The following is a 24,435-nucleotide window of genomic DNA, read 5'->3' on the forward strand; positions in this document are numbered from 1 at the left end:
GTCTTGTCTGTCTATTTGTTTGTCTGTTGAAATTAAATTTTCAGGAAATGTCTGCATTGGGACCAGGAACACGTGATTACTATTTGATCATGTGATCTGTAGATGCTATCACTATTTTTAGCACTATTTCACGCTGCCTTGGCGGAGGTCTTTATATTAATTACTATCAGGAGCCCGTTCAGCTCCACAGAGGCCGCCATTTTGGATCACTAAGCTTTTACAATAGACTTTACTGGACAATTGATGGTATTGAAGGCAACACAGCTTCTCCAACACACTTGGAAGGGAAAGGTATTCAGCTGCGACACGCGTCTTCAATAAATGGTTCTAAATTTTACAGACCGTACCTTTCAGGTAGTTTCTTCTTCTTCTTCTTTGCCTACTCGTGAAAGCTGAACTAATCTTAGGATGCGAGTGAGTCTATCTCTGACGTCTGTGTACCTGTTTGAAATTGCCACTGCGCCTCTGCTCCCAGTCCATCATGTCATGGAAGATGGGGATCATGACGTTCCTCAGGTCTGGCTGCGGCACCAGCGTCACCTCCAGGAACGGACCGATCATCGCCGGGATGAAGTTCAGCTTGTGTTCCCCTGCAGCAAAGATGGGTCGATGAAGGTAGTGACAGTGACATTGTTTGTGTTGGAGGTAATTTGACAAATTTAGAAAGCAGCCCTCCCTCCCTCCCTCCCTCCCTCCCGCAGAAGTTTCTTCCACAATAAAAACCCCGCTCTTGTAATGTAGTTTAAGTGCATCCAGCCTTTCCATAAACGGAATAATCAGTCATTAAGTGGAGAGACTTTGTCAATTATGTTGACATAAAAAGAAACAAAAAGGAGAAATTAAGTGACTTCAAAATGCATTTCAAATTGTCCACAAAAATCCACTTTAATACACATAAATACACTGGGAATTACTGCACAAAACAAACACTGCATAAACCCATCACGAATGCAGAGGAGAACAAAAGCACCCACACAAAGCAGAGTGAGGCATCCAGCTTGTTGCTATGGGGACAAATAATTTTTTCCACATCAAGAAAAAGCCTGTTTTCGTCTTCTTCTTTTTTTTCAGCTCGAGTTCAAAGAAATACAGTTAATAATATTAATTCACTTCCTGTGATGCATCACACATGCAGCATCTACTACTAGGAAGGGAGTTAACAGTTGCCTCTATTGTACAGCAAATGTTATCATCGAGAAACAACCAACGTGAAATTAGTTGAAATGGCCAAATAATGTTTGTATCTTACCTAAATTCTGCCACATGCTGAAGATCTCGCAGCCCATCATCACCCTCATGTCGCCATACCTGCATGAAAACGTATCAGAGTGGGAATTATGCGCTTGCTGCAGGTGAATACTGAGAGAAGCTGCACAGAACAGAATACTAAGTACTCATTATACTGTATGTAGTCCACGTGTGCATGCACATATGTGTGTGTGTGTGGCTGTTATGAGGGTTGACAGCGCAGGAGCTTGTTGAGTAAGCACACGGCTCATTATAGGCCTTCCTTACACACCAGCAAAATAAATAAATAAATACAGTGTGCGCGTGTGGGTCAGTATGTGTGTTAACGACACCTACTTTTCCAGTATCTTTTTCCTCTTGGAAGGAGAAAAGGACTCCAGCTGAAGACAGGGTTGGTTGATAAATATTACAGACAGATAGAAATACGAGTCCCACACCTGAAATGGCAGGAGAAAAAAATAAATAGCAATCAAACAATAAATGTCCTCTCCCAAATTAATTATTTCGGATTTCAGGTGAATAACTGTTAAAGTAAAGTATACGCTGTAGAAGGAAATTAACTGCACAGAAAAACAGGTAGTATGTCTTACAAAAAAGAAAATGTCTTATTTAGCGTTCAAGAGCAAAGAAAACACCATATTTATTTGTATTGCCCGTTCATCTTACTTACACAACTGCTGAATCTATTTTCTGACTATTTTATTGTCCTTCCCTTAGATTTTAACTCAGAATATTACCTCTGCTTTATCACTGACTCTGTGAATATGATGAACACAGACACATTAATGCTCTTCTTTGTGGTGATTTTTGATTGAAAGTTCTGAAGAACTGCTCACATCTCTACACACACACAGACGCGGCTCACTCACCTTGTAGTCAAACTTGTCATTGAGGAAGTTTTTCCTCAGGGCGTCAGAGAGGTAGAGGACCGTGGTGATGATGACACTAGAAGAACAAGCATCACGATGAACAACTGGAGTTAATCAAAAAGAAAAGAAAAAAAGAAAAAAAAAGTAAAGGTGCAGAGGTAAAACTGTAATGACGGTTCATTTTGATAAATAAAAACCTCCACAGATAAAAGGAGGAGAGAGGATCTGTCTCTCTCTGTGATCTCAGAAGATATGTTTGTCTGACAAAGGACACACAGCACTTATGTTACCTTTTTAAATTCCAAAGTTCTTCCTGCATGAGTTGACACATTCCCATTGAGCTGTCTTACATTATCAGTACACTTCCTCCAATAGAGGCCCAGTGCATTAGCCTTGGCTTCACTCTTGTTTTCATATGGAGCATCGCATCTCCAGTTAAATATTTTTTTACTTATCTTTGTGCCCTCACCTTGCAGCAGTCTAGAAATCTAGACATCACTACTACTACAGATCTTTCAAAAGAGACAATTGGTAAGCCAGGCTCAACACACTCTTTTAGCAGCGGAAAGTTCTTTGATATGGTAAAATGTGGGCGTCCCCTTGGTGTAGTGGTGTAAAATAATATGTGCCAGCTTTAGTGTTGTCTCCCTGAAAGCCTTTGTTGCATATTCATTTTAATTGATGTGTTTCCTGTATTCTGAATATGCTCCTTCATGTGTGTGTGTGTGTGTGTGGTCTTACTTGTTGGTGACCAACCGCATCACAGTCCAGTCTTTGGGAAACATTTCCGGTCGGATTAGGATCCTGAAGACCGTGAAGATCTGAAGAAGAAAGTCCTGGGGATAAACACAAGTAGAGGAGAATCAAATGCAAATTCTCATGTTTGTGGAACAGGAACAGGAATAGTTGCTGGAATTCTAATCACTTGCTGTTTTGCATCACTTCTGACAGGTTTTGGGTAGCATAGCTCTAACTTGTCTAAAGATGTTTAATTTGTTTTGTCTTTCGGCTTCTCCCTCTCTGGGGGTGACCACAGAAAGATTATCAGCATATTTGATTTGCCAGATTTTCTTCCTGACTTTCTCTTTCCACTTGAGGAATAACTATGATATAGACACGCTTTTTCTATTCAAATAGAGTGAAAGACATCCAGTGCTGACAAGGCAGCTCTCTGGCGTGAACACACTGCATATTTATGTCGTAGACTATATGCAATATGGAATTAGGTGCTGAAACAATGACCGCACACATAATTCAATGAATTTGAGATTGTTCTTTGTTAAAAAAACTAATGTGTGAAGATAGATCATTAATGACTCTACCGGCACCGGCGCTGTCCAGCTTTGACAAAGCCGTGATAGAAGAAGCAGAATAAGAGCATATTTGTTAATGACCTATTAAATTGATATTTCTGACCGACAGAAAGTCGACCTCATTAAATTTATCTCTTCCTTTGCCTCGCCGTCTCTAATGCTCGTCTTCTACGTCCTATCAGTGCTGACCTTGCACACATTTGTAAATGTGCACTCATATGCATAGCATACAGAGGTTTATGATTACGCAGCAGACACACAGGTACAGGGTAAAGAGTGTGAGTGTGTGTGTGCAGTATTGTTTTCAAAGGCTTTTGAGTAAATCCATCTTTCTTTACAATAAAAAGGCTTTAAAAAGTGAATTAGGAAAATAAGAAAAGCAGCTTGTGACCTCAAATTGTGAAGTGTGGATAGAAATAATCAAAAAATAGACATACTGTACAAACAAATACAGATAAGACAATTAAAACACTGGAAACACAACACATGCTCATAGAAGAATTGGCTTAGTAATGACATGCTTGGTAATGTGAATCGAAAGTTGGCAAGTAAACTTTTTAATAAAAAACAAAGGAGAATCACTGCTTTTGTCTAGCAATGGATGCCAGTTACAAAACATTATCAGATTCCACTGGGATAAAACTGACACATAGCTTGTGGCGTGTAATTACATGAACAACCAAATTTAGATGGTGTTAAATGAATGACAGAGAGGTCATATATGATATTATTCTCCTGAGAAGACAGGAGTCATTCCTGTTTTCACACATAGTGAAAGATTCCACAGTCAGACAGAAATGGAGTGAAAGACAGAGAGAGAGAGAGAGAGAGAGAGAGAGAGAGAGAGAGAGAGAGAGAGAGAGAGAGAGAGAGAGAGAGAGAGACAGACGGGTGGAGGTGGGGTCTTACCCTCAGGTCGTCTTTGCTGCTGAATGCCTGCAGGAGCTGCTGGTAGTGTCTGTCACTCATCTGTCGCAGAAGGGCCAACAAGCAAGCCACAAACTCTCCCTGGTTGTAAAAAAATAAAAAAGGCATTTTTGTTTATTAATGTGGTGGGAAATATTACACACAAAAGAGGGAATATTATAGTATTAGGTTATTGTATCTATTGCAGTGGGACAGGTGTTGAGGGTGTGTATCCTGTGTGTATCGTTTACAATATGAAACAGGAAACGACTAAATCCATACTCTCTGTACTTTATTAGCTTTAGTGACGACAAGTGAGAGTGATCGCAGTATTAGTAGTCTGTTACAAGCGGAACAACCCTCCTGGAGTCTCCACCGCACAGTGATTATGATGATGATCTCATCATTAGCCACTTTACCACCATCACCTTTTGTGCTGCGTTGTAATATACATCTTAATTATTGCTATTAATGTGAATAATGTTAGTGGGATTATTAATCTAGTTGCCAGCAGCATCTCAATTTAAAAATCTATCATTACTTTTGCACATTATGTGAAGTCCCAAAACAATTTGCAGTACACACAGAGTGTGTGACACAGAGTGTGTGACACAGAGTGTGTGACACAGAAAGGAGTATAACACACACACACGTACAGTGACATCCTGGAACTGAAGTCTCATGGCAGGCCCTGTAGACTGGGGCCGGTTGCTAATTTCCAGGATGGTCCTCAGTAGAACTCCCAGCAGGCTCTCCACAATGAGATCCACCTCTTCAGACACCACAGGCTCCTGCACAACGGGGGAAACACAAAGCAGCTCGTAAAATACACGTTTACATGAACTTCAAGGGTCTTCAGTTATTTTCTAAAGACACAAGAATGTTCCCTCAAAGAGATCTCGACTTAATTTGCATTTGACTTAAACACAACCTTGAATCATGACTGACAGCTGGTGTCATTTCGCCTCGGCGCCAAACTCTGTAGCCCTCACCTCGCCTAAAATCTCACTCTCACTGCAGTCTTAATGAGTTGTTCTGTTCTCCAACCGGCACGTGTGGGGACTAATGTCACTTTTCAAGGCTGAGGGCAGATATAATTTCACACAGAATAAGGGGAAAGTAATAAAGAATAGAAGGGGAGAGAATACAAAAGAGGAAGAGGCAGTTAAAGATCAACTGAAAGAGAGTGAAGGATAAAGTGGTGTATGTGTGTATGTGCTTGTTACCTCTTCAGGACCTTTTCTAGCATAAAGACTGATCGTGCCAGGACCAGTAGTCCTCATGGAGACTAAAACAGGACCTAATTTCTGATTAAGTTTAGGTCTAAGATTTGAATTGTGGTTAGGTTAAGGTTAAGGGTTTGACATTAACTGGTTAGGTCTTTAACAAATAGAGTCCTTACAAATATAGCAGTGTGAACGTGTGTGTGTGTCCCTCTAGCCTCTACCATTGCCAACACAGGCAGGTCTTGGACAGAGCGATAATGAGAAGGAGCTTCAGACTGCCACAGTTGTCACTTTCCTTTAGATGTGGTGCCACTCACATTGTGTGTGTGCGTATGTGTGTGTGTGTGTCACTGGGTGCCTTTACCAATAGCTGCCCCTTTGGCGGCAAACACTGCAAGAAAGGCAACCCAAGCTGCCGCTGCTGCGACAAACACACATACACACACACACCAGACCCACAGCTCAAAGTGACTGCCACCTGAACAATAAGCCACACTAAATTGATGGCTCTCATTACTGAGCTGCACGGCTGCCAATGTCCCTGCTACCAAGACTAATTGACCATAAACACACAACAAAACAATCTGCTGTTGCAACGCATTGGCGAGGAAATTGCTGCTATACGACTAATTCCTCTACCTCTGACTTTGTTTTAAGTTATTTTCCTGGTTGCTATGATAACGATTCATAGCAGCAGCACAGGATAGTGCCTTTATTATTAACTTTATGTGCATTTATATAAGTATCTCTTCGGTATAATGAAAGTTTTTTTAAGCCAAGTTTCTGCTCCTACAGAGAACAGGCACAATCGCTTAAAAGTATAGTTCTAGTGAGCTATGAGAGGTGGTGCTTTTGTTTTATGGATTATTTTACCATCCACAAATGCAGGCTAACTGTTTCACTCTGCTTCCAGCCTCTGTGCAAAGCTGGGCTTCCTGGCTCAGAGCAGTGGCTGCTTTTTTATTTGCTCATCGAAGTCTTGGACAAAAACAAAAAAAAAGTGAATCAGCCTGTTTTGTTTCCGGCAGACGTTTATTGCTCTAATACTCACCGCTGTGCCGTTTTCCTCCTTCTTGATGAGGGACAACATGCTGGTGAGGATGCGGGCACACATGACCAGGTCTCTCTGCTCCTGCATGTGGGCCTGCAGGACACGGAGAACGACCGGCAACAGGATGCACCGTGATTCTGCAACACACACACACACACATGCATAATAAGCTGTCAGACATTCCTGTAAATTAACTCTGCGTAACCACCACCAATTAAAATGCATTATTAACTTTCTATTTTTCTGTCATTGACTTTCTCTGGTGCCTTTGTGTAACATTAATGTGTTTTGCTTGAGGGATGTTTGTCTGGTTACATGAAGCCTTCGGGAGCACGCGGGAAATAAAACACTGACAGTAATTTGTTTCAGTGCACAGTCTTTATTAAGAGCAATTTAATGACATGGAGTTAGCTGCACTGTAGGGCAACAATTAGCCAAGGTGTGCTCTTAATTTAATGCACAACTGTGCAGTTTAATATCTATTACTGTCTGGATTTTTATTGGATGACGCTGGTTATTGAAATCCTTGTTTACCTTCGATCCAATCCAACTTCTCAAACTGAGTTAAAAGCTAAAGACAAAGAAATGTGTTTTAAGAGAGGACGTTCTTCCTGTAGGCCTCTGTCTTTTCTGTATTTGTGTCACTTGCTGCCTAATCTTGTGTTCATAAACTGTGCTTGTTGTGTCCACAGATTATCTTTACCTGGGTTAGTGTAAAGCTGGCTTTCCACTGTTTTGCCAATGCACTGCAGCTTGATGGCCTCCAGGGGGCACTCAGCATGGACGGTGGTAGGCAGGCTGCCCAGCATCTCCCTGACGAAGCCGGCCACCTCTCGCACCGTGAAGATTTTCAGCAGCTCGCTGTAAACTGCAGGAAACGTCCGCAGGAACACGGCCTACAGGTACAGAGGGACAGTGTTAACATATAAACACTAAATGGATCAGGCAGCTTTGGAAAAGTAAACTAAAAAGGACATTAAGAAAGTGTCATTTCGTGTTTTCAAAACCTCAGCAGGACATCCTTGAATATTGGTTCATTTAAAAAAGTCTCAAACTGATTAATCCGTTGCCAATGCTGAAAAATGCTGTATTGGGAGAAACAGAAAAAAAAGCAATTTTCTTTTATTGCTAATACGTTATGAATCATTGCTCTGGGCTGGATGTGTCTGGGCCCCCATCACAGTCTGGGATTATGGAGACTAACTGGAGGAAATGCCCAGTGGGATTTCAGTCTGTCACTGTTTGTAGCTCTCTGTCTGATGAGCTAACCTCCTGTCAAGTTCTGTCACTTTAACACTGTACCAGGCAAAAATGAGGGGTGTTAAAATATTGAGCAGAGTCATCTTTTTTTCCCTTGTTTTTAACATACTGGTATTTCTTTCCCAGCAAAGTCTGGCAGAAGATATAAGTACTCTTTTTGCTTCTTTTTTTTTAGCAACATTTTGTTCCCACCATTTTTATACTAAAGTTGAACAAAAAGGAGTTTTATATTACCGTATTTGAACTGACAGATTTTACACCTTGTGAAGGGGAGATTTTAATAAAACAATAGTATAAATCAATTAAATGTGTTTTAGTTACCTTTAAAATCAGTATTGCTCTCTCCAGTGAATTAATAATAAATGCCAGATTCGCTTAATCCTGTTTTAATTGTTCATGTCTATGTGGGAAAAATTGATTTCACAAATTAAATAATATAAAATATTATATTAAATATATTATGAAGGTATAATCCCATGATATTATGGGAGCCAAGTAATCTCTCTGTGTGTGTGATTAGCATTAGCCTGAAATGCACCCTCAGGCAGTTATTGTTGTGTTAAGAAAACACATATTTGGAATTTTAAAGTCAGAGCTGTTTTATGGTGCACAGAGAGGACACAAAGGACACAGAGTTTTTTGGGAAAAAAGCAACTATTCAGTAGTTTATAATTATATTATAATATTCATTGTGATATCACAATAAAAATATTACGGTGATATATAGTTTGCAGTATTTCAAAATCAGTGTTTGTGCTGATATGGAACAGTATATAGCTCACAATAAATGTGTGTATGTATGATAAAAAATATGTTCAGGCAGGGATCACATGTGTGAGATGAACACTGAGAAGTAAACGGATGCTTCATACATGCTTTTGTGACTTGACTGTTTGGTGTACTCCATGCCTGAGTCTATTTCAAGAGAACTGACTTTAGAAATAGATGTAAATGAGGAAACAGAAGAGGCAAACAGAAAGAAAAAGTAACGAGGAAGAGGAGGCAGAACCACAGGTACTGTAGAAGCAGCAATACTGAAAGTTTTCATATAATTTGCTACGAAACAAACACCGCACAGGCAGCTGTTACTGGTGTGTAATTACAATTATCTTCAGCGGCTTAAGCTTGTTTGTTTAGGTCTTGTTTGAAATCAGCGAAGGCGTCTGCCCCGCTGTGCGAAACCTCCCACCGGAAAAAGAAAAGCTGCCACAGACATTCCTGCTACGACTCCAGACCCTCTGGCAGCGTGAAATTCAATTACAGGCAATTTCTCACCTATCAAGACTGCATTACCAGGAGTCCTCAAGACCGACAAAATTATGTGGTGCATGTGTGCCAACAGGCACGGACTTACACATTCATCACAGGCACACAGAGATGGGCATCTGATCATCACAGAGGGACACGTCTATGCACGTTGAAGTCTTCAGAACACGACACAGAAAATATCCTTACGTAATTCTACATATGATACCGTAAATAAATACAGTACCTGTGTTTGTGCGACGGGACTGGTGCCTTTGTTTTCCTGTGACAGGAAGAAGCGGATGGACATGAAGAGCTCGTGGATGCAGACCCTGAACTCGTCCTCGTTCTGGCCTCCCGTAGCCAATGAGAAGAGCCGGCGGGACTGGATGATATACTTGAAGATGTACTCGCTGGCCTGGAAGGACAGAGGGAACGATCATTTGTCATACGATGGGTAATGAAAAAACACATCAGAGAGACGACTCGAGACGAAAAACTTAAAAACTAAATTCCATTGGAATTACAGCCATTTAATACCGTATAAATATTTAATTCATGCCAAATATCTGCTGGCACTGTTTAATATCACTGTAAATATTAGATACAAGTGTAGATTTGAGTGGTAAGAAAAACAAAAAACATTTTAAGACGTAATCTCTTGGGCATTTTACGTATTATTATTATAATCTATAAGAGCAAGGAACATAGCAGGTGACTTACAAAGGGCACCAGTGTGTGTAGCGCCAACTTTGCATCACTAAATTATTATTATTATCATTATGAAAAATACATTTCTAGATCACCTTCATTTTTTCATACAAAACTCAACTTTATGAATAAAGCTGCTCAAAGAAGATCAAACAGAAAATGAATCACGTCAGCGACGAAACAAACCCGCAATGCGTCATTCATTTATGATTTGCTGCATGACAAACACTTCGTTTTGGTGCAGGATATATTCTGTGAATGATAAATGGGGAAACTTGCACAACAGATGCCGCACTGTGTTTCTCTGACGGCGTATATGCATGAGTCATTACAATAATGTGATATGGATTCCCAACACCAGAGGCAGTGTATTTCTTTTTTAACCCCCCCGCTGATTTGAATTTCAAGCAGTGTTATAGACAAAGGAAAGGAATAATGAATGACATATTCACGGCTGATGGGGATATAAATTAATAGAGGAGCTGACAGGTTTTGTCAAATTTGTTTGTTTGTTTTTCTGCATTCATCTGTGCTGTTGTACTTGACAGTGTGTCTATGAAGACACCTGCAATGTACAACTTGAAAACACCACTGTGCTGCTTTTGTGTTTTTTTTTGTGTGTGTGTATGTCTCACCTTGAGCACCTGCTGTATGTGATCCTGATGCTCTGCGTCAACAATGCGGTCCACGTACCATTTCAGGACTTTGATCAGGTCCCTAGAGACGAAAACAACAACATCCCCGTTCACCTCAAGCAACAATCACACATTGTCTCCCACTGGGTTTTGGAAAAATAAAGATGAAGCAATGCAACATTTTAAAATGAAACACTTGACATAATGTGAAAAGTCGGCCACTTTCTTAATCAACGCAGGGGAAAATCATCCAAAAAATGTAATTCTTCCTGAGAAGAAATCACTTCAAATCCAATCACCATGACTACACTCACATCCTGGCATTGATAACAGAGTTCCAATTAGACTGTGACATTTATACTGTAAAAAAAATTATAGAAAATCACAGGTAAAAGAGTTTAAGGCAGCAGCAGTGTGATGGGTGGATGGAGGCAAAATGAGGAGGTGGAAAAAGGCTGCACGATTTAATAATACACATTTTATCAGCCAGGGGGCACTATAACCATTATATTCACACTTAGAGATAAATCAAAACTGAGAGCTGAGCCTCTCAGCATTGATGCAGGTGCAGAAAGCTTAAATAGAATTGTCATGTTATGTGTACCTGTAGGACAAAGCTCCAGCAAAGTGGCTTTCGATGTAGGTGTCCATGACGGGTTTGAAGTGCTGGAATTTACTGTCCTGGAGAAGGTTGATGATATGGACCTAGATAATATCAGAAGAGAATTTGTCTCAAAAGAAAAGATTGTCATCTGTGCATGTTTAAAACTTTTTTCTTGTCATATTTAAGAAGAAAATTCGACATCATGTAATTTTACTTGAAAAGACAAACTAAAACTTTAAAAAATCTGTTCCTACCAGTAGAAATTTTGTTTATCACTTTAGCATAATTTCCTGAACAGATACGCAACCGCAATAAATAACAGTGATAATAACATAATATGAACACTTTGAAGATTTTGAATATTGAAATGTAACTTGACAGCTAAATTACCACTTCAGGGAAACTTTGGGAGGGATCATAATGTACAGGGAGATATGCAACATTGTGGAATATTAGTATAATATTAGATATAACAACCCATTTGAAATGTAGTGGCACATCTTTCCCTTGTGCACAGGTTGAAATTCAGTGGATCTGATCAAACCACTAAAGACAAGTTCTCCTGTCACACTTATTGGATTGATCTATAGAACCACAAAAAAGGAATGTTGACCGGTTCACTAGACCTTTTCATCATTGATAACACCACGCTGAGAGGAGAAAGTGTGTTCATGTGTCAGTGGGACTGATGGAAAGAGATCACGCGAGAGAGAGAGAGAGAGAGAGATCGATACCAGCCTCAGTCTATCGATTCAGTGCACCATGACCACACTGAGATTAGTTCAGCAAGCCCTGGACTGTTCTATCACTAGTTCATTCACTATCAGCTTGTAGTCCGTTTTCTGTTTCGACTCAAACACTATCGGACTGTGCTGGACACGAAAGACAATCAGTAAAACAGAAAACAGAAAAGGAATGATTGAAAAGGCCATTAGGAAAGCGCACATACCAGTGAATCAAAAACCTTCAGGCCATATCTCTGAGAACTTTCGTCCAGAATACCAAAGAGGGTGTCCAGAGTGTCCTGCAGAAACTGTGCAGGGGGAGTAAGAAGAATAAAATGAAGTTAAAAAAACAGCACAGAGTTTATTCATCAAATGTATGGTGTTTGAACTTTGTCACACTCTCATCTTGAACTAACAAAAAATCAGAAACAATCACGACAACTAATGCCAGGTTAGCAGGATCAATTCGAGGGCCGAGAATGAGCCTACTTTGACAATCTCCGAGCCATCAATCTCCTTCAACTTGGAGAGGCTATCGTTGATCCTCTCAGGGTGAGCTCTCCACTTTAACAGGTCCAGCATATCACCTGCGGAAATACAAAAAGGGGGGGATAGAGAGAGAGAGAGATAAAACACTTGATGAAGGCGATACGAAAAGCAGAAGTGACAAGTAGAAGAGATAAAATAAAAAATAAAAGCACTTTGCTTATTTGTGAGGGAAAGGAGGATTACACGAACAATGCGCACCTCAGACCAAAAAGCATCGCCACACCCTTCAATTATAGCCCAACAAATCCACCAAATCCAAAGAAATTATGACAGTTTTAAGTACATTGGGAAAGAGAAGACACAAAGTAATTTTCCTTCGGCAGCATCCCCCAGATAAGCACATGAATAAAACATAGGCCTCGAGAAGAAAGTCTCTTAGGATTCTGTTCAACATGAAGTGCGTCTTTTTCTGCAACTTTGTCTGTGTGTTTGTGTGTTTGTGTGACTGCCTTTGTTTGTACCAATCTGTCCAATATATTTTATTCAATACGACTCTGCAATATTTATGTAATCAATCCACCCAAAATCAAACGTACTAAAGAAATGACCCGCCTGCCGCAAGTAAATCGTGGCTGCAGCTCTTATGTTAATATGATCTACCAGGCACTTGATGAGACAGAAAAGATTCATTCTTTGAATCACAAAAACACTGAGTTTAATTTGCTTGAAAGGTTTTTCATCCTGAATGAGGCAGATTGTCCATGTTCATAGGTTTCTTCATATGGATGGCTGGACACATGCATACCGCCTACTCCCAGCCAGCCATTCAGCAGTGGCACTTTCTTCACAGCAAGTTACCTGTACTTAGTGAATCATTAACAAGATATTTTGATTCTAAAGACCATATAATATCTCAATCTTTCCTTATACCGATTTCCAGTATCGCAATTTTGACTAGTATTGGACCAGGAAAGGACTTTTTTTTCTTTGGCAGCTGTACTTTAAATGCTATAATTTCTGAATTGCATATTTGTACAAGCTAACTCAAATTTTAAAGGTCCCATATCATGCGAAATCAATTTTTTAATAATTTAAATCCCTATATTTGAGACTCTGGAGGCCATACCGGTCGCCAAAGTGTGAAAGAAGATGACTCACTCATGTTTTTGCGGTCCTCCTCAGTCTAAGTACAGGAGATAAAACACGCGATGTTGACTTCCACACTCATTAGGACGTCACAAGACGCTAAATTCCTGGAATTGTTCGCTTTGTCCGTAAAACACGCAAGAGTGCTGGCGGGGGCAGCGGTGTTTGAAAACCGGAATTCCGCAAAGTCTGCGAAAAGTTCTATTCTTGCTCTACAGTGCAGCACAGAGTTCTACACAAACTTCCAGCCTCAGAGGATTTATCTGTCCAGTGGATACATGTTATATATGACGGCAATGTGCCTGCTAGAGCCTGCAAATGATCACTTTTCCAAATGCTAACTGCTGTTAGCTCCGATGTCATTTCCTGTCCCTTAATTTTTGTTTTATTTATTTATTTATTAATTTTTTTAAAGAGATACTACTAAACAGAGCGTTCTGAACAGGGCTGTTTGGGCAGGGTGATTGAACTGCTGTGGTGCTTCATTCTTATGGTATTGTGACCAAAGCATGTCACAGACATGTTAATTAGGACACCAGGGAACTAGTTTAACTGGGAGAAATAGGATATAATAGGACCTTTAAATATCTGGGCACTGAAGCCAAAAACCTCACTGGGCAGTAGGCCAAAAATATCAGTCCCCAAGCATAGTTTACCATTCTGTGTCAGCTTGGTCGAGCAGAGGAAGCTGGTGATCCAGAAAGACTCCTTGGCGCCTTTCAGTGTTTGGTTGTTGGACGGGACGTTGGCTTTAGAGAACGGCAACTTCAGGTAGCGTGAACAATCTGCCAAGCTGGTGTTTTCCTCGCACTGGAAAGAAAAGGAGAGAGCATTTTAAAACAGGGGGAAGGAAGAACAGGAAGCACTAAAATTGTGTTTTATTTGCTGTTTTACTATTGTGTCAACATTACACTGACTTTTGTATTCTATCATAAGCCGGACATCAATCATGACTAAAACATTGAAAAGCCATCAATCACAGAAGACTGACAACATGATTAAAACCCTGTTTAAAGCTCGAGACAAATATCCAGCCTGTTCTAACGATAAACTGCAGAAGTTAATGATGAGGTTTTGTTATTTTTGGGTTTTAATGCGGAGCCCTGATGCACAGCTGAGGTTGTTTGAGCTACGAAAGCTACCACACTGTTTGGACTGATTCTGCTGTGTCTATTTTGGGTCTGAGCAGAAACTAGGCCATGCCAGTTTCATTGAGCTTTTCAGTAACTTCCATCTGGCATGACAATGTGCCTTTACAACCCCCAAGTCCCCATCCCCGTCCCACACAGGTTACCAGACTTATCCTCTTTGGGACAACAGGCTCAAGTTAGTTTAGTTAGGTAACATAAAATCTGGAAAAAAAAGAGAACAACAGGAGTCTTTGTTTTTTAAAGGCAGCTAAAATAAACTGCAGTTAACAGTGGAATAAATAATCAGACTTTCGGTCATTCTTCCACCACAGCAATAAAATGTATGAATACTATCCATGTTTTTCCGTGCTCCGCAAAACCCCGGGTTTATGTACACACCCCTTGCCTGCAGCTGAGGAAAAGGATGTAGTCTGCAATTATCGTCAATTACACCCAAGACAGTCCTACAGAAGCTTTTAAGTTTGGAAGCCGGCCATTTTATTTGTTTTAGCCTTTTGATGTGTCAAACCCAAACTGTGTAAAAAGATGACTGAGAGGCTCTTATGGTCTATAAAAATGCAGAAAATGGACATGAAGGTCAAGTTAAGCACAGGAACTGAAAGCATTGCAGTTGCTCTGTGACAAAATACACTTTGACTCGAAAGGCAGTGTGCAAAAAAAAAAACTGCTCGACTGCCAACTCTTTCTTACACAAGCAAATAGACATACATTAACACTCACTTGTGGTCAAAATTAACCTCACAGCTTGGCAGCGTTACGTAAGTGGATGTTAGTCACTGAGCTCTCAGGCCATAATGGAGTGATGCGAGCCGTTTGTCAGCCTGTGGCACCAAACTGTGTGACAGCCAAATGGCTGCATTTTGCTATTTAGAGCCAATGATTTGTGCCATCACTTACAAGTGTGTATGATAAAGCAAAGTAGCCTTGGTAACACCTGTGTGGCACAAGACAGTGAAAGAGTTCACTTATATATACCATCTATATGACACACTTTTAACAGTTCACTTGAGGAGTTTTTCTCTCTGACGGAGGAAATCTTTCGGTTATTTTTAAAAAGGTGCAGGATGTAACATTTAGGAGGATTAGGCTGATATTAAAGAGGTTTGGTTTGTGTTGCCTTGGAATAAGCCTTATAAGTACTTTTATGAGAAGGTGTTGCATTAGGGAGGCTGCCATCTTGTGCCCACTATGTTTCCATAGCAGCCTGAATTGACAAACCATCCAGAGCATGCATTTCACATTTCAAAGCTGAAGTTTACTATGGAAACAAAGAACGACAATCTGAGCTGCTTGCAAAAAAGAGCTGTCCGTTTGTCACGATCTACACTCTTACAATTAGATCTTACTAATTGTTATCCTGTATACTTATAAAACTGTAACATTATCTCAAACTTCTTATTTATCGGGGTCAATGAAGTGAGTCAATTTAAGGCCTTAATACCACTTACTGCACTTTAGAAAATTCCTGTTACATATGTGTCTATGTATGTATATTTACACATAATGTAAATACAGATTAGTATTTTCTTTTGCTTTTTCTTATTGAACACAAGTGATCAGGTAGTGGCATCAAGAAAGGAAAACTTCATTGCAAAGATAACAAGTTATTTTTGCATATGACAATAAAGTTTTTAAATTCTTGGATCCTTGAATCCAAGGATTTAATTAGTGTTGAATGATTTACATTCCTGGGTGAACATTTGTGCAGCGCACTGTCAAAGGACACAGTCACTTTGAATCCATGTTGCTCAAAAAAACTCTCTTGGCCCAACTTAAACTATCTGTAGTGTATTATAAGACTCAAGGCTAAGGAACTGTACCTGTGTATTGTGAGCCGGCCTATGTAGGTGCATCTAACGTGCCGTTTAAAAAAGCATGAAAATACTGTGCCAGCGACTCGAGATAGCAATGTGCCAACAATGTGAATCCCTCTATCTTACCTTATGTATAATGAGCTCATGGGTCCCATCTGGCAGAGTCCGACCATCTTCCTGCATCAGAGGAACAAAGGAGTAGCCAAAGAGTTTCTTCTCCCCCTTGTCTTTAGCTGTCAAAGAACATCACACGAGTTATTGCACACGTTAAAAAATGCAACTTAGCACCAGGAAGAGTCACCTCTGGTTCTGTTTGCATAAATAAAGTGCAAAAATTCAGCACAATCAACCAGAATGGAGGTCAGTCAACCTAGACATAAACAATATAGGTTTCAAAATATTGTATACATCATATAAACATAAACCCACTGTTGTTTGCAGACTGGCTGAGATCTAAGTTGCCTGTAACCACATCATAACACAGTCATGGTGTAGTAAAAGCCCCTGCCCTGAGTTTATTTCTACTCAACACAAAGTAAAACAAAATGTTTTTTAAATAGCTGTTAATTAAGCCTTCAAGGTTTTACTGTTTCCGTGTTTCTATTAAGCCTTCTGAAAGCCCTGGACGTTATTTGCATTACATGCAATTTGATTTATCTGCTATTTTAGCAATACAGTGCTAATGTTCGCACAGCGGGATGGGAGAAGCGCAAACGGTCCCGGGTTTACTTTCACTGTTACCGCTGATTAATTTAGTCTTCCATTTATATGCGTCTCAGATGAAGCAGAATGATGTTACTACACTACTGTAGTTTTATTCTTGTCTTGCTTTGCTGTTTGATTAACCAGGACAATTATTGTTTACAAAACTGTTATTTTGGTATTTGCGGTGTCTGGTTCCCTTTAGACAGGTTCTTCTAATCTATAAGCCTTTGCACACTTATGCACTATGAGATTAGAGAGAGAGAGGGAGAGATTAAATGGTACTGCGTGATATGCAGGCTTAGCTCAGTTTGGCAGACTCTGTAAAAACTATGCTTTTATATTACTGCATTACAATAATTTGGGGGGTTGGTGGGAAACCATGGTTTTATTTGAATGTAAACTAGCAAAGATTTAATATTTAATACTGTTGACAAAGAGCAAAAAAAGAAGCATCTTATAGAGGAATAGCAGTCATGCCTGTCTCCTAAAACAAAGAAATGAAATAGTTTTGCATATTACATAATGTTACAGGCCCCTACAGCATCATTAAGGAATAACACTGAACATCAACAAACAGATTAAAAACCACTGCTGCAAAATAACTACACAAACAAAGGGGGAATTTAAAAGCATTTCTAATATAAAAATGAGCTTTCTGGTTTGCCTAAATTGAAAATGACTGCATCAAATGGAGGCAGGCGAGTTTTCTCAGAGTGTGGGAATAGGATATATTCTTCTTAGACTTGTGTCACCACAGGCCTAAATTGGACTCTTGATAGGCAACCCTTGAGTGGCAATGGTAGCACAGCCAGCAGTAATAAGGCCACCATATCTACTTTGCACCGCCACATGGTCACCCAGCTTGGCATAACGATATCAGCTTGTTATGTAAGAGGAGATATGGAGCCTCTCTCTCCCTGCAGCCCAGAGAGAGAGAGGGTTAGAGAAAATTTGGAGCCATATTTTGGTCATAATTAGTCCTTTTGTCTCATTAGGAGGTGAGAAGTTGGGCAAAAAGTCTCATCATGAAACGAGTGCACTCTAATATGCTTGAGTCTATTTTGAGGTGGCAGTAGCCTTGGGGTTTGGAGACTGAATGGTTGCCAGTGAAACAGGATGGACAGTAAATGTGTATTGTGTACTTCTGTGCAGCAATAACATTTAACTGCCATGGATGACCGACTGGGGGCCTTTCTATATGTGTGCATGTGAGATTTCTCTGGGTTCCCTGGTTTCCTTGCAGGACACTAAATTGACTGTAGGTGTAACCCTGCCTTCCGCCCTATGTCACATGGGATTGTCTTCAGTGACCCTGTGACCCTCATGTGGAGGATAAAGCAGTAGATGATGAATGGATAATCGACTTCAAAAAAGCGGCACTTCAGACATCCACACCCTGTCTGGGCAGGGGATGCATGCAACTCCCTGGAAAACTGTTTTTTTTTTTTTTCTTTAACTCAACCACAATCCCAACTGGACTTACTGGAACAGTGTCGGAACTCAAACCGGACATGTGACCCCCGGAACATGTCGACTGGGATGGGAAGCTTGATCTGCTCCGCCCAGCGGGGGCTGTTGTTGTGGTACAACACTAAAGAGTGGTACTCATCCCCACCTGGTTCACCTGAGCCAGCGGCCACGTGACTCTGAAAGACAGAAGAAAAAGATGTGAAAATCAGGAAACAAAGAGAGGAAATGAGAAGCCGGGCAATTAATTAATGTGGCATACAGACAAAATATGAGAACTGAAAGCCCTGTGTACACCACAAATGACAGTGAAACGAGAAATGATGTGGTTTACATGTGTGTTTTTGTCTGTTCAAGGGTTAAGTGCCTGTATGGTGGCAGAGGCGGCAGCAGTCAGAGTTATATTTGAGGCAGAGGCATTGCAGGAAACCAAACCACAGAGGCAGACTCTCACAGAGCTGCAGCAGAAATGGACATCACACTGGAAAAACACTTCACCCTCATTAGGTTATAGGTGATATTTAAATAAGGAGCTTTGCTCCCAAATATAAGACAAATAATTCATTTATTAGACAAATTAAATTGACAGAGATAACAACTCTGACACATGGCTGCTTGATTTCAAATACAGTATTTTTACCTTGAGGATCTGTCCATCGATATCCAGCCCATAGACAGTGATCTCTACATTCTTGGCAACGCTCTTTCCGCCCTTCTCAAACTCTCCCTTCTCCAGCGTGACGTAAAGGTCATTCCTCATCTCTCCTACAAAGCAGGAAAGTGAAAGACAACAAGGCATTAATTATGTATACAAGGAAAGAAGAATTATTCATGATCTCTCTGCAACTTGATCGCAATTTTAACAACACCGTTCGTGACAGGGATGATTACGGGGCTTTTAAGGGTAAACCTTCAACTGACATCGAATGTGAGCCTGGATTTAAAATATGCTATGCAGTGTGTTATGATCTAAAAAGTCAGTACATATGGCAGTATCAATATAGGAGAACATTCATTTAGTGATTTTTTTCTGATGCAGTTAGAGTGTTTTTATTTACTCAAGAGAAGTCACGTCTTACGGTGTATAAAGATTGAAAAGATAAACCATTATTTTACTACTCCATCGTGTTTTTTTAAGTATAAGGAATATGAATGACCTGAAGTCCACAATTTTTAGACCTTTGTTCAAAGTTTTATTATTAAGTATTATTTTATCTGATGTAGCAGCTGTGGTGTGGTGAGCTGTACAGCCCCAGATTTGTCTTCATTTCATTCACTGAAACTGATTGAATGACATGAATTAAACATTTTGTCTGCATCCACAACAGGTTTCATGCAACTTTTAGACAAATGCAGTAAAGCTACAGTATGTACCACCTGCAATTAGAATGTCTTTCTTCAAATCACCCCTTCGACAAGCATATAGCCGTCTCCTATCAATGCATACTGTTGCTCTGATCTGCCAATAAACTGATATTCTTCATTTCTTTTGTTTTAATTGCAGGGCAGGAGCACAGGTTTATGTTGCTTCTTCAGGGGAAGTCAAAATGGTGCAAAGTGATAGGTGTGAGAAATGGTGTTGCTGCTTTCCTCTGCAGCCGAGATGCGGTCAGACACGTTGTAAAATAATTTCTCTTTGTAACCCCTCTGTGTGTGTGTGTGTGTGCACTCATCATATCTCTATCTCTCGGGTCAGCATTGATTTTCCGCTCCTAACAACAGTAACCATGGTAATATTGGGCCTTCTTTATACACCCATACTGTCTGCTTGCAGCACACACACAAAGACTTTGAGGGAGGGGGGGCACACAAGAGAGCATTTTTGTTTGTTTGTTTGTTAAAATGTACAATGGGAAACCTGGAAGTGGAAATGGTAGCAGCAGAGCAGCTATACAAGGAAAGGAGTCTTGTTTGAACGGAGAAAAGGGGAAAAGATACAACGAGATACTGAAAAGAGAGGGAAAAAAGCAGGGGAGACAGTTTCCTCAGCCCAAGGGCAAAGTTACAAGCACAGAGAGGGTGGGAGCACTCAGCGTCAAGGGTTTGTAGTCAGACGAAGACAAAGAAAGAGATGGTGAACATAAATCTGTGTTAGTGAGGTGCTGGGGGACCCACAGTCTGTGCTTCCTCTTTATCTGCGTGGCCAGACAGCAAACCTCACTTCGAAAAAAAAAAAAAAAATCCATTTCCTAAAGTCCAGCTCACACAAACAAATAAACCGACAGCTTATTCAGCCACTTTACACATCCCCTCTCTTACATATTACATCATGTTACATTCGAGTGATTATACATTTGTGTTACCAAGGCAACAAGACCGTATCCAGTTCAGCCGAAGGTTTTCTGTGTCATTTCAAGAGGCAGATATCTGAGTGATACTTATCTACCTGAATCAAATGAGCTTCCAACTATCTGAGGGCAACCTCAGGTGGAATTTACTCTACTCACACAAACGTTACCATGGCAACTATAGCAGATTTTTTACGAGGTAGGTCAACATATGCAATATAAACACAAGAAAGCACATCATCGGGTTCACAGCCTCAGGGGTGTCAGCGAAAACACTACTTTAGCAAAGAATATTAAGCCATAATATTTCTGCCTTCTATTTAGCCGAGATTTGAAACTGTTTTCCAGGAAGTTAAATTAATAAAGTAAAATAAACAGATGTTTCCACTTCATTTTAAACAGGACATTTTAAACCAGACTCAAATAAAAAATGTCCTAATAATTCAATTCAAGCTTGACCAAAGCTTAATCCTTATAACATAATAATAATGTAATTTCTACCACTAGGGCTCTTGCAATCAAAACAAAGACAGAAGACCTATCATAAAGCAGCATGGAATTATGGGAACTGTTATCCAGTCCAGTGACACACACAACACATTTCCAAAGTAGTTGTGATGCATTTGTGAAAAATAAAACACAAAATGCAAAAACAAAGGACAACACCCTAAAGAGTAGTGTCCAATATGACATTTGCTATGTGCTTTAGGGTAGACATGGACGAAGGAGATTATGAAGGAGAGATGAGTGCCGTACGCTGCGCAGGTGCCTGTTCTGGTGCTTATTAAATTCAGTGAAACCTCCGTAAAGCTTCCGTGCTCATTTTACAAAAGCAGGGACAGGTTAAGTGGATGTAATTATTAAATGGCAACCGAAATTACATATGAATTCAAATGGTTTTAAAGAGCATTGGAAAGGTTTTGGCTCATGTAAGTACACTACGCATAAAAACTATTCAAATACATAACCTTAGTCTTGTCATTAAAGGTCCCATATTATGTAAAATCAACTTTTCAATCATTTAAATCCTTATATTTGGGACTCCACAGGCCCTATCAATCACCAAAGTGTGAAACAGTCATGTTTTTGTGGTCCTCCTCAGTCTAAGTACAGGAGATAAAACACGCAATGTTGACTTCCGCGCTCACTAGGACGTCACAAGACGCTAATTGTTGTCTTGTGCATCTCCGCTTTGTCCGTAAAACATGCGAGAGTTCTGGCGAGGGCAATCCGAAAACATGTGAAGTCCGCAAAAAGTTCTATTCTTGGCTCCACAGTGCAGCACAGAGTACTTCACAAACTTCCGGCCTCAGAGGATTTATCTGTCCAGTGGATACATTTCGTTTTATTTTTTTTATTTTTTTTTAAGAGATACTACTAAACCGAGCGTTCTGAACAGGGCTGTTTTGGCAGGGTGATTGAACTGCTGTGGTGCTTCATCCTTAGGGTATTTTGACCAAAGCATTGTCACAGACATGTTCATTTGGACACCAGGGAACTAGGTTAACTTGGAGAAATAGGGTATAATATGGGCTCTTTAAGTGATTTTTAATGCAAAAACGTAAGTACGTAACATAAAAGAAGACAGCATACTTAGGTGTGATGTTCCGGCACACAATCTTTTTGTTTGTTTGTTTTCCTACCTGGCATGATGACGTCAGAGAAGCCCAGTTTCCTGGTGATGGACACGCCGCGGGTGAAGAGGACCATGTACTCCCGTCTGAGTTGCTCTATGTCCCCGTGGAGAAGCTGCAGAGCGACTGCCAGACCTAAAAAGCAATATAATAAATATAAAATGTAAAGCCTGAATGATCACATGTTCCTATATACAAGTACAAGGCACAATAAAAAAAACTGCATTGGTAAGCTCAGAAAAATATTGAGAGTATAATTCAAGCTTTATCGGAGTTGCAACAAGCCCCGTGGGTCATCCACAGCTCTTTTTTTATCCAACATGAAGGCTCTTGACTCAAATCTATATCCCCATGCAATAATTCCAAATAAAGGCTTCACATATCTTTAGACATCTCATGGCTGTGAACAGATGTCCGTGTAAGTAATCATGTTCGGGACAAGCAGAGGCAGAAACATTAAGAGCTGAATAGCAAAGGGAAAACGAGAGAGAAAAGATGATGATGACTATCATTGTTGTGGGTGTTTTCGAGGAAATTTGGGAAGCAGCAGCGAAGATGGTTCATTAGCTGCGAGATATTTCTGTCACAGAGTCGACAAAAAGACGTGACCTGTTTGTTTTACAACAAACCGCACGGCACTACAGAGACAGGAAGAGGCAAGTGAAGCAAGTTTGTATCGGGAGGGCTGGTTGCCAAAGTGGTTTCAGATATTAATGTCTTCATTTTTGTCACGGCTTTTATGGAATTAAATTACCAAGCTGTTAGGATGGTTCAAATCTCCAATGTTCTTTTGAAAATGTTTGTGGGGTTTTTGTGATTTAAACACAAAACAAACAGAAAACAGAAAGGCTGATTCCAATCTTAACGTTAGCCATTAAAGATCTATCTCTCCCCAATCAATCAATCAATCAATCATTTGATTCTTAAGAGTGTGATAAATGCCACCCTACAGTTGGTGAATCTCAGCTCCAATAAACAGCAGTTACAGTCAATAACTTTTTTTAATTTTCTTTCAAAATAAAAGCACTGTAGGAGGAGTACCGAGGAGTTCTCAGACTATGGTACGTGTACCGCCAATGGTACGCCAGCTTCCTCTGGTGGTACTTAGAGGAAAATCAAAATACTGTTCTACTGCATATACCAGGGTATGTGATCGGAGTGGAGCTCAGGTGTGTAATCTAATCTAATTTCACTACACCAGCGTCTGAGGTATACGTGAGGAAGAGGAGGAGGATGAGAGAGCAAATTATCTTGGGTGGCACTTGGTATTAAAAGTTTTGAGAACCACTGGACGAGAGCATATAAAAGTTTATAATTCATGGCAATTTTCAATGGCAAACCGTACGCAGCAGCTCTGCAAAGCAGAAGGCGTCAATAAAAGGTGGCCAAAGCTAATGAAACGGTCCGTTACCTTCAAAATAAATATGGATTTCTATGGATTAAAAGTGTGTTAGAAACATTTTTGGCTTAAGCAAGTATGCTACTCTATGCTACTGCAAATGTGTTGCATATTACATCTTTTATAAATATCTTGTCAATGTGTTTTGTCTCTTTATGACAGTGCACACAGCTCGTGCTTCTGTGATGCATAATAGATAGGGGGGTGACTCAGACTTTGCAGACCATTACTCTGGCCTAAATAATTAAAAAAATGACACACAGTTGCTCAAAGTGGCACAAAGATCTGATGGGAATTCAAAAGGAAAATCCCATTATATTCATGGAGTCCATATCCATATCAATCCATAGCCACCCTGCCCTATAATGTGGATCCAGGCTATGGCAGTGAAACACAAATAAACAAACTAGAAGCTACTGCAGGGCCACAATTAGGCAAACCAGATTGATTACTGTTCTGCCTGGAAGATGAAGCTGAGGCCGATTTTTTAACAAAAAAAAAAAAGCAATCTCAACCTTTGGTACTTTCAGCCCACCCAGCCTGGCTCAT

At 40.2% G+C, this 24,435-nt stretch overlaps 1 protein-coding gene across 3 annotated transcripts in view; it reads right to left on the reverse strand.

Annotated features, from left to right (window-relative positions):
- Nucleotides 1-24,435, reverse strand: part of dock4b (dedicator of cytokinesis 4b) — a gene marked incomplete at its 5' end in the record, with an annotated part of 103,654 nt that overhangs the window by 28,970 nt on the left and 50,249 nt on the right. For all 3 annotated transcript variants that reach the window (XM_083907030.1, XM_083907029.1, XM_083907031.1), the window contains 19 exons: nucleotides 442-590; nucleotides 1,250-1,308; nucleotides 1,585-1,685; nucleotides 2,118-2,193; nucleotides 2,859-2,953; nucleotides 4,340-4,438; nucleotides 4,993-5,127; nucleotides 6,614-6,750; nucleotides 7,317-7,509; nucleotides 9,366-9,536; nucleotides 10,465-10,546; nucleotides 11,069-11,169; nucleotides 12,018-12,101; nucleotides 12,283-12,380; nucleotides 14,085-14,238; nucleotides 16,520-16,626; nucleotides 18,582-18,744; nucleotides 19,206-19,330; nucleotides 22,497-22,622. In XM_083907030.1, the coding sequence (XP_083763156.1) occupies nucleotides 442-590; nucleotides 1,250-1,308; nucleotides 1,585-1,685; nucleotides 2,118-2,193; nucleotides 2,859-2,953; nucleotides 4,340-4,438; nucleotides 4,993-5,127; nucleotides 6,614-6,750; nucleotides 7,317-7,509; nucleotides 9,366-9,536; nucleotides 10,465-10,546; nucleotides 11,069-11,169; nucleotides 12,018-12,101; nucleotides 12,283-12,380; nucleotides 14,085-14,238; nucleotides 16,520-16,626; nucleotides 18,582-18,744; nucleotides 19,206-19,330; nucleotides 22,497-22,622 (2,255 nt within the window). The remainder of the gene's footprint in view (nucleotides 1-441; nucleotides 591-1,249; nucleotides 1,309-1,584; nucleotides 1,686-2,117; nucleotides 2,194-2,858; nucleotides 2,954-4,339; nucleotides 4,439-4,992; nucleotides 5,128-6,613; nucleotides 6,751-7,316; nucleotides 7,510-9,365; nucleotides 9,537-10,464; nucleotides 10,547-11,068; nucleotides 11,170-12,017; nucleotides 12,102-12,282; nucleotides 12,381-14,084; nucleotides 14,239-16,519; nucleotides 16,627-18,581; nucleotides 18,745-19,205; nucleotides 19,331-22,496; nucleotides 22,623-24,435) is intronic.

The sequence above is a fragment of the Microchirus variegatus genome, assembly GCF_963457635.1.
Source record: "Microchirus variegatus genome assembly, chromosome: 20".
Lineage (NCBI taxonomy): Eukaryota > Metazoa > Chordata > Actinopteri > Pleuronectiformes > Soleidae > Microchirus > Microchirus variegatus.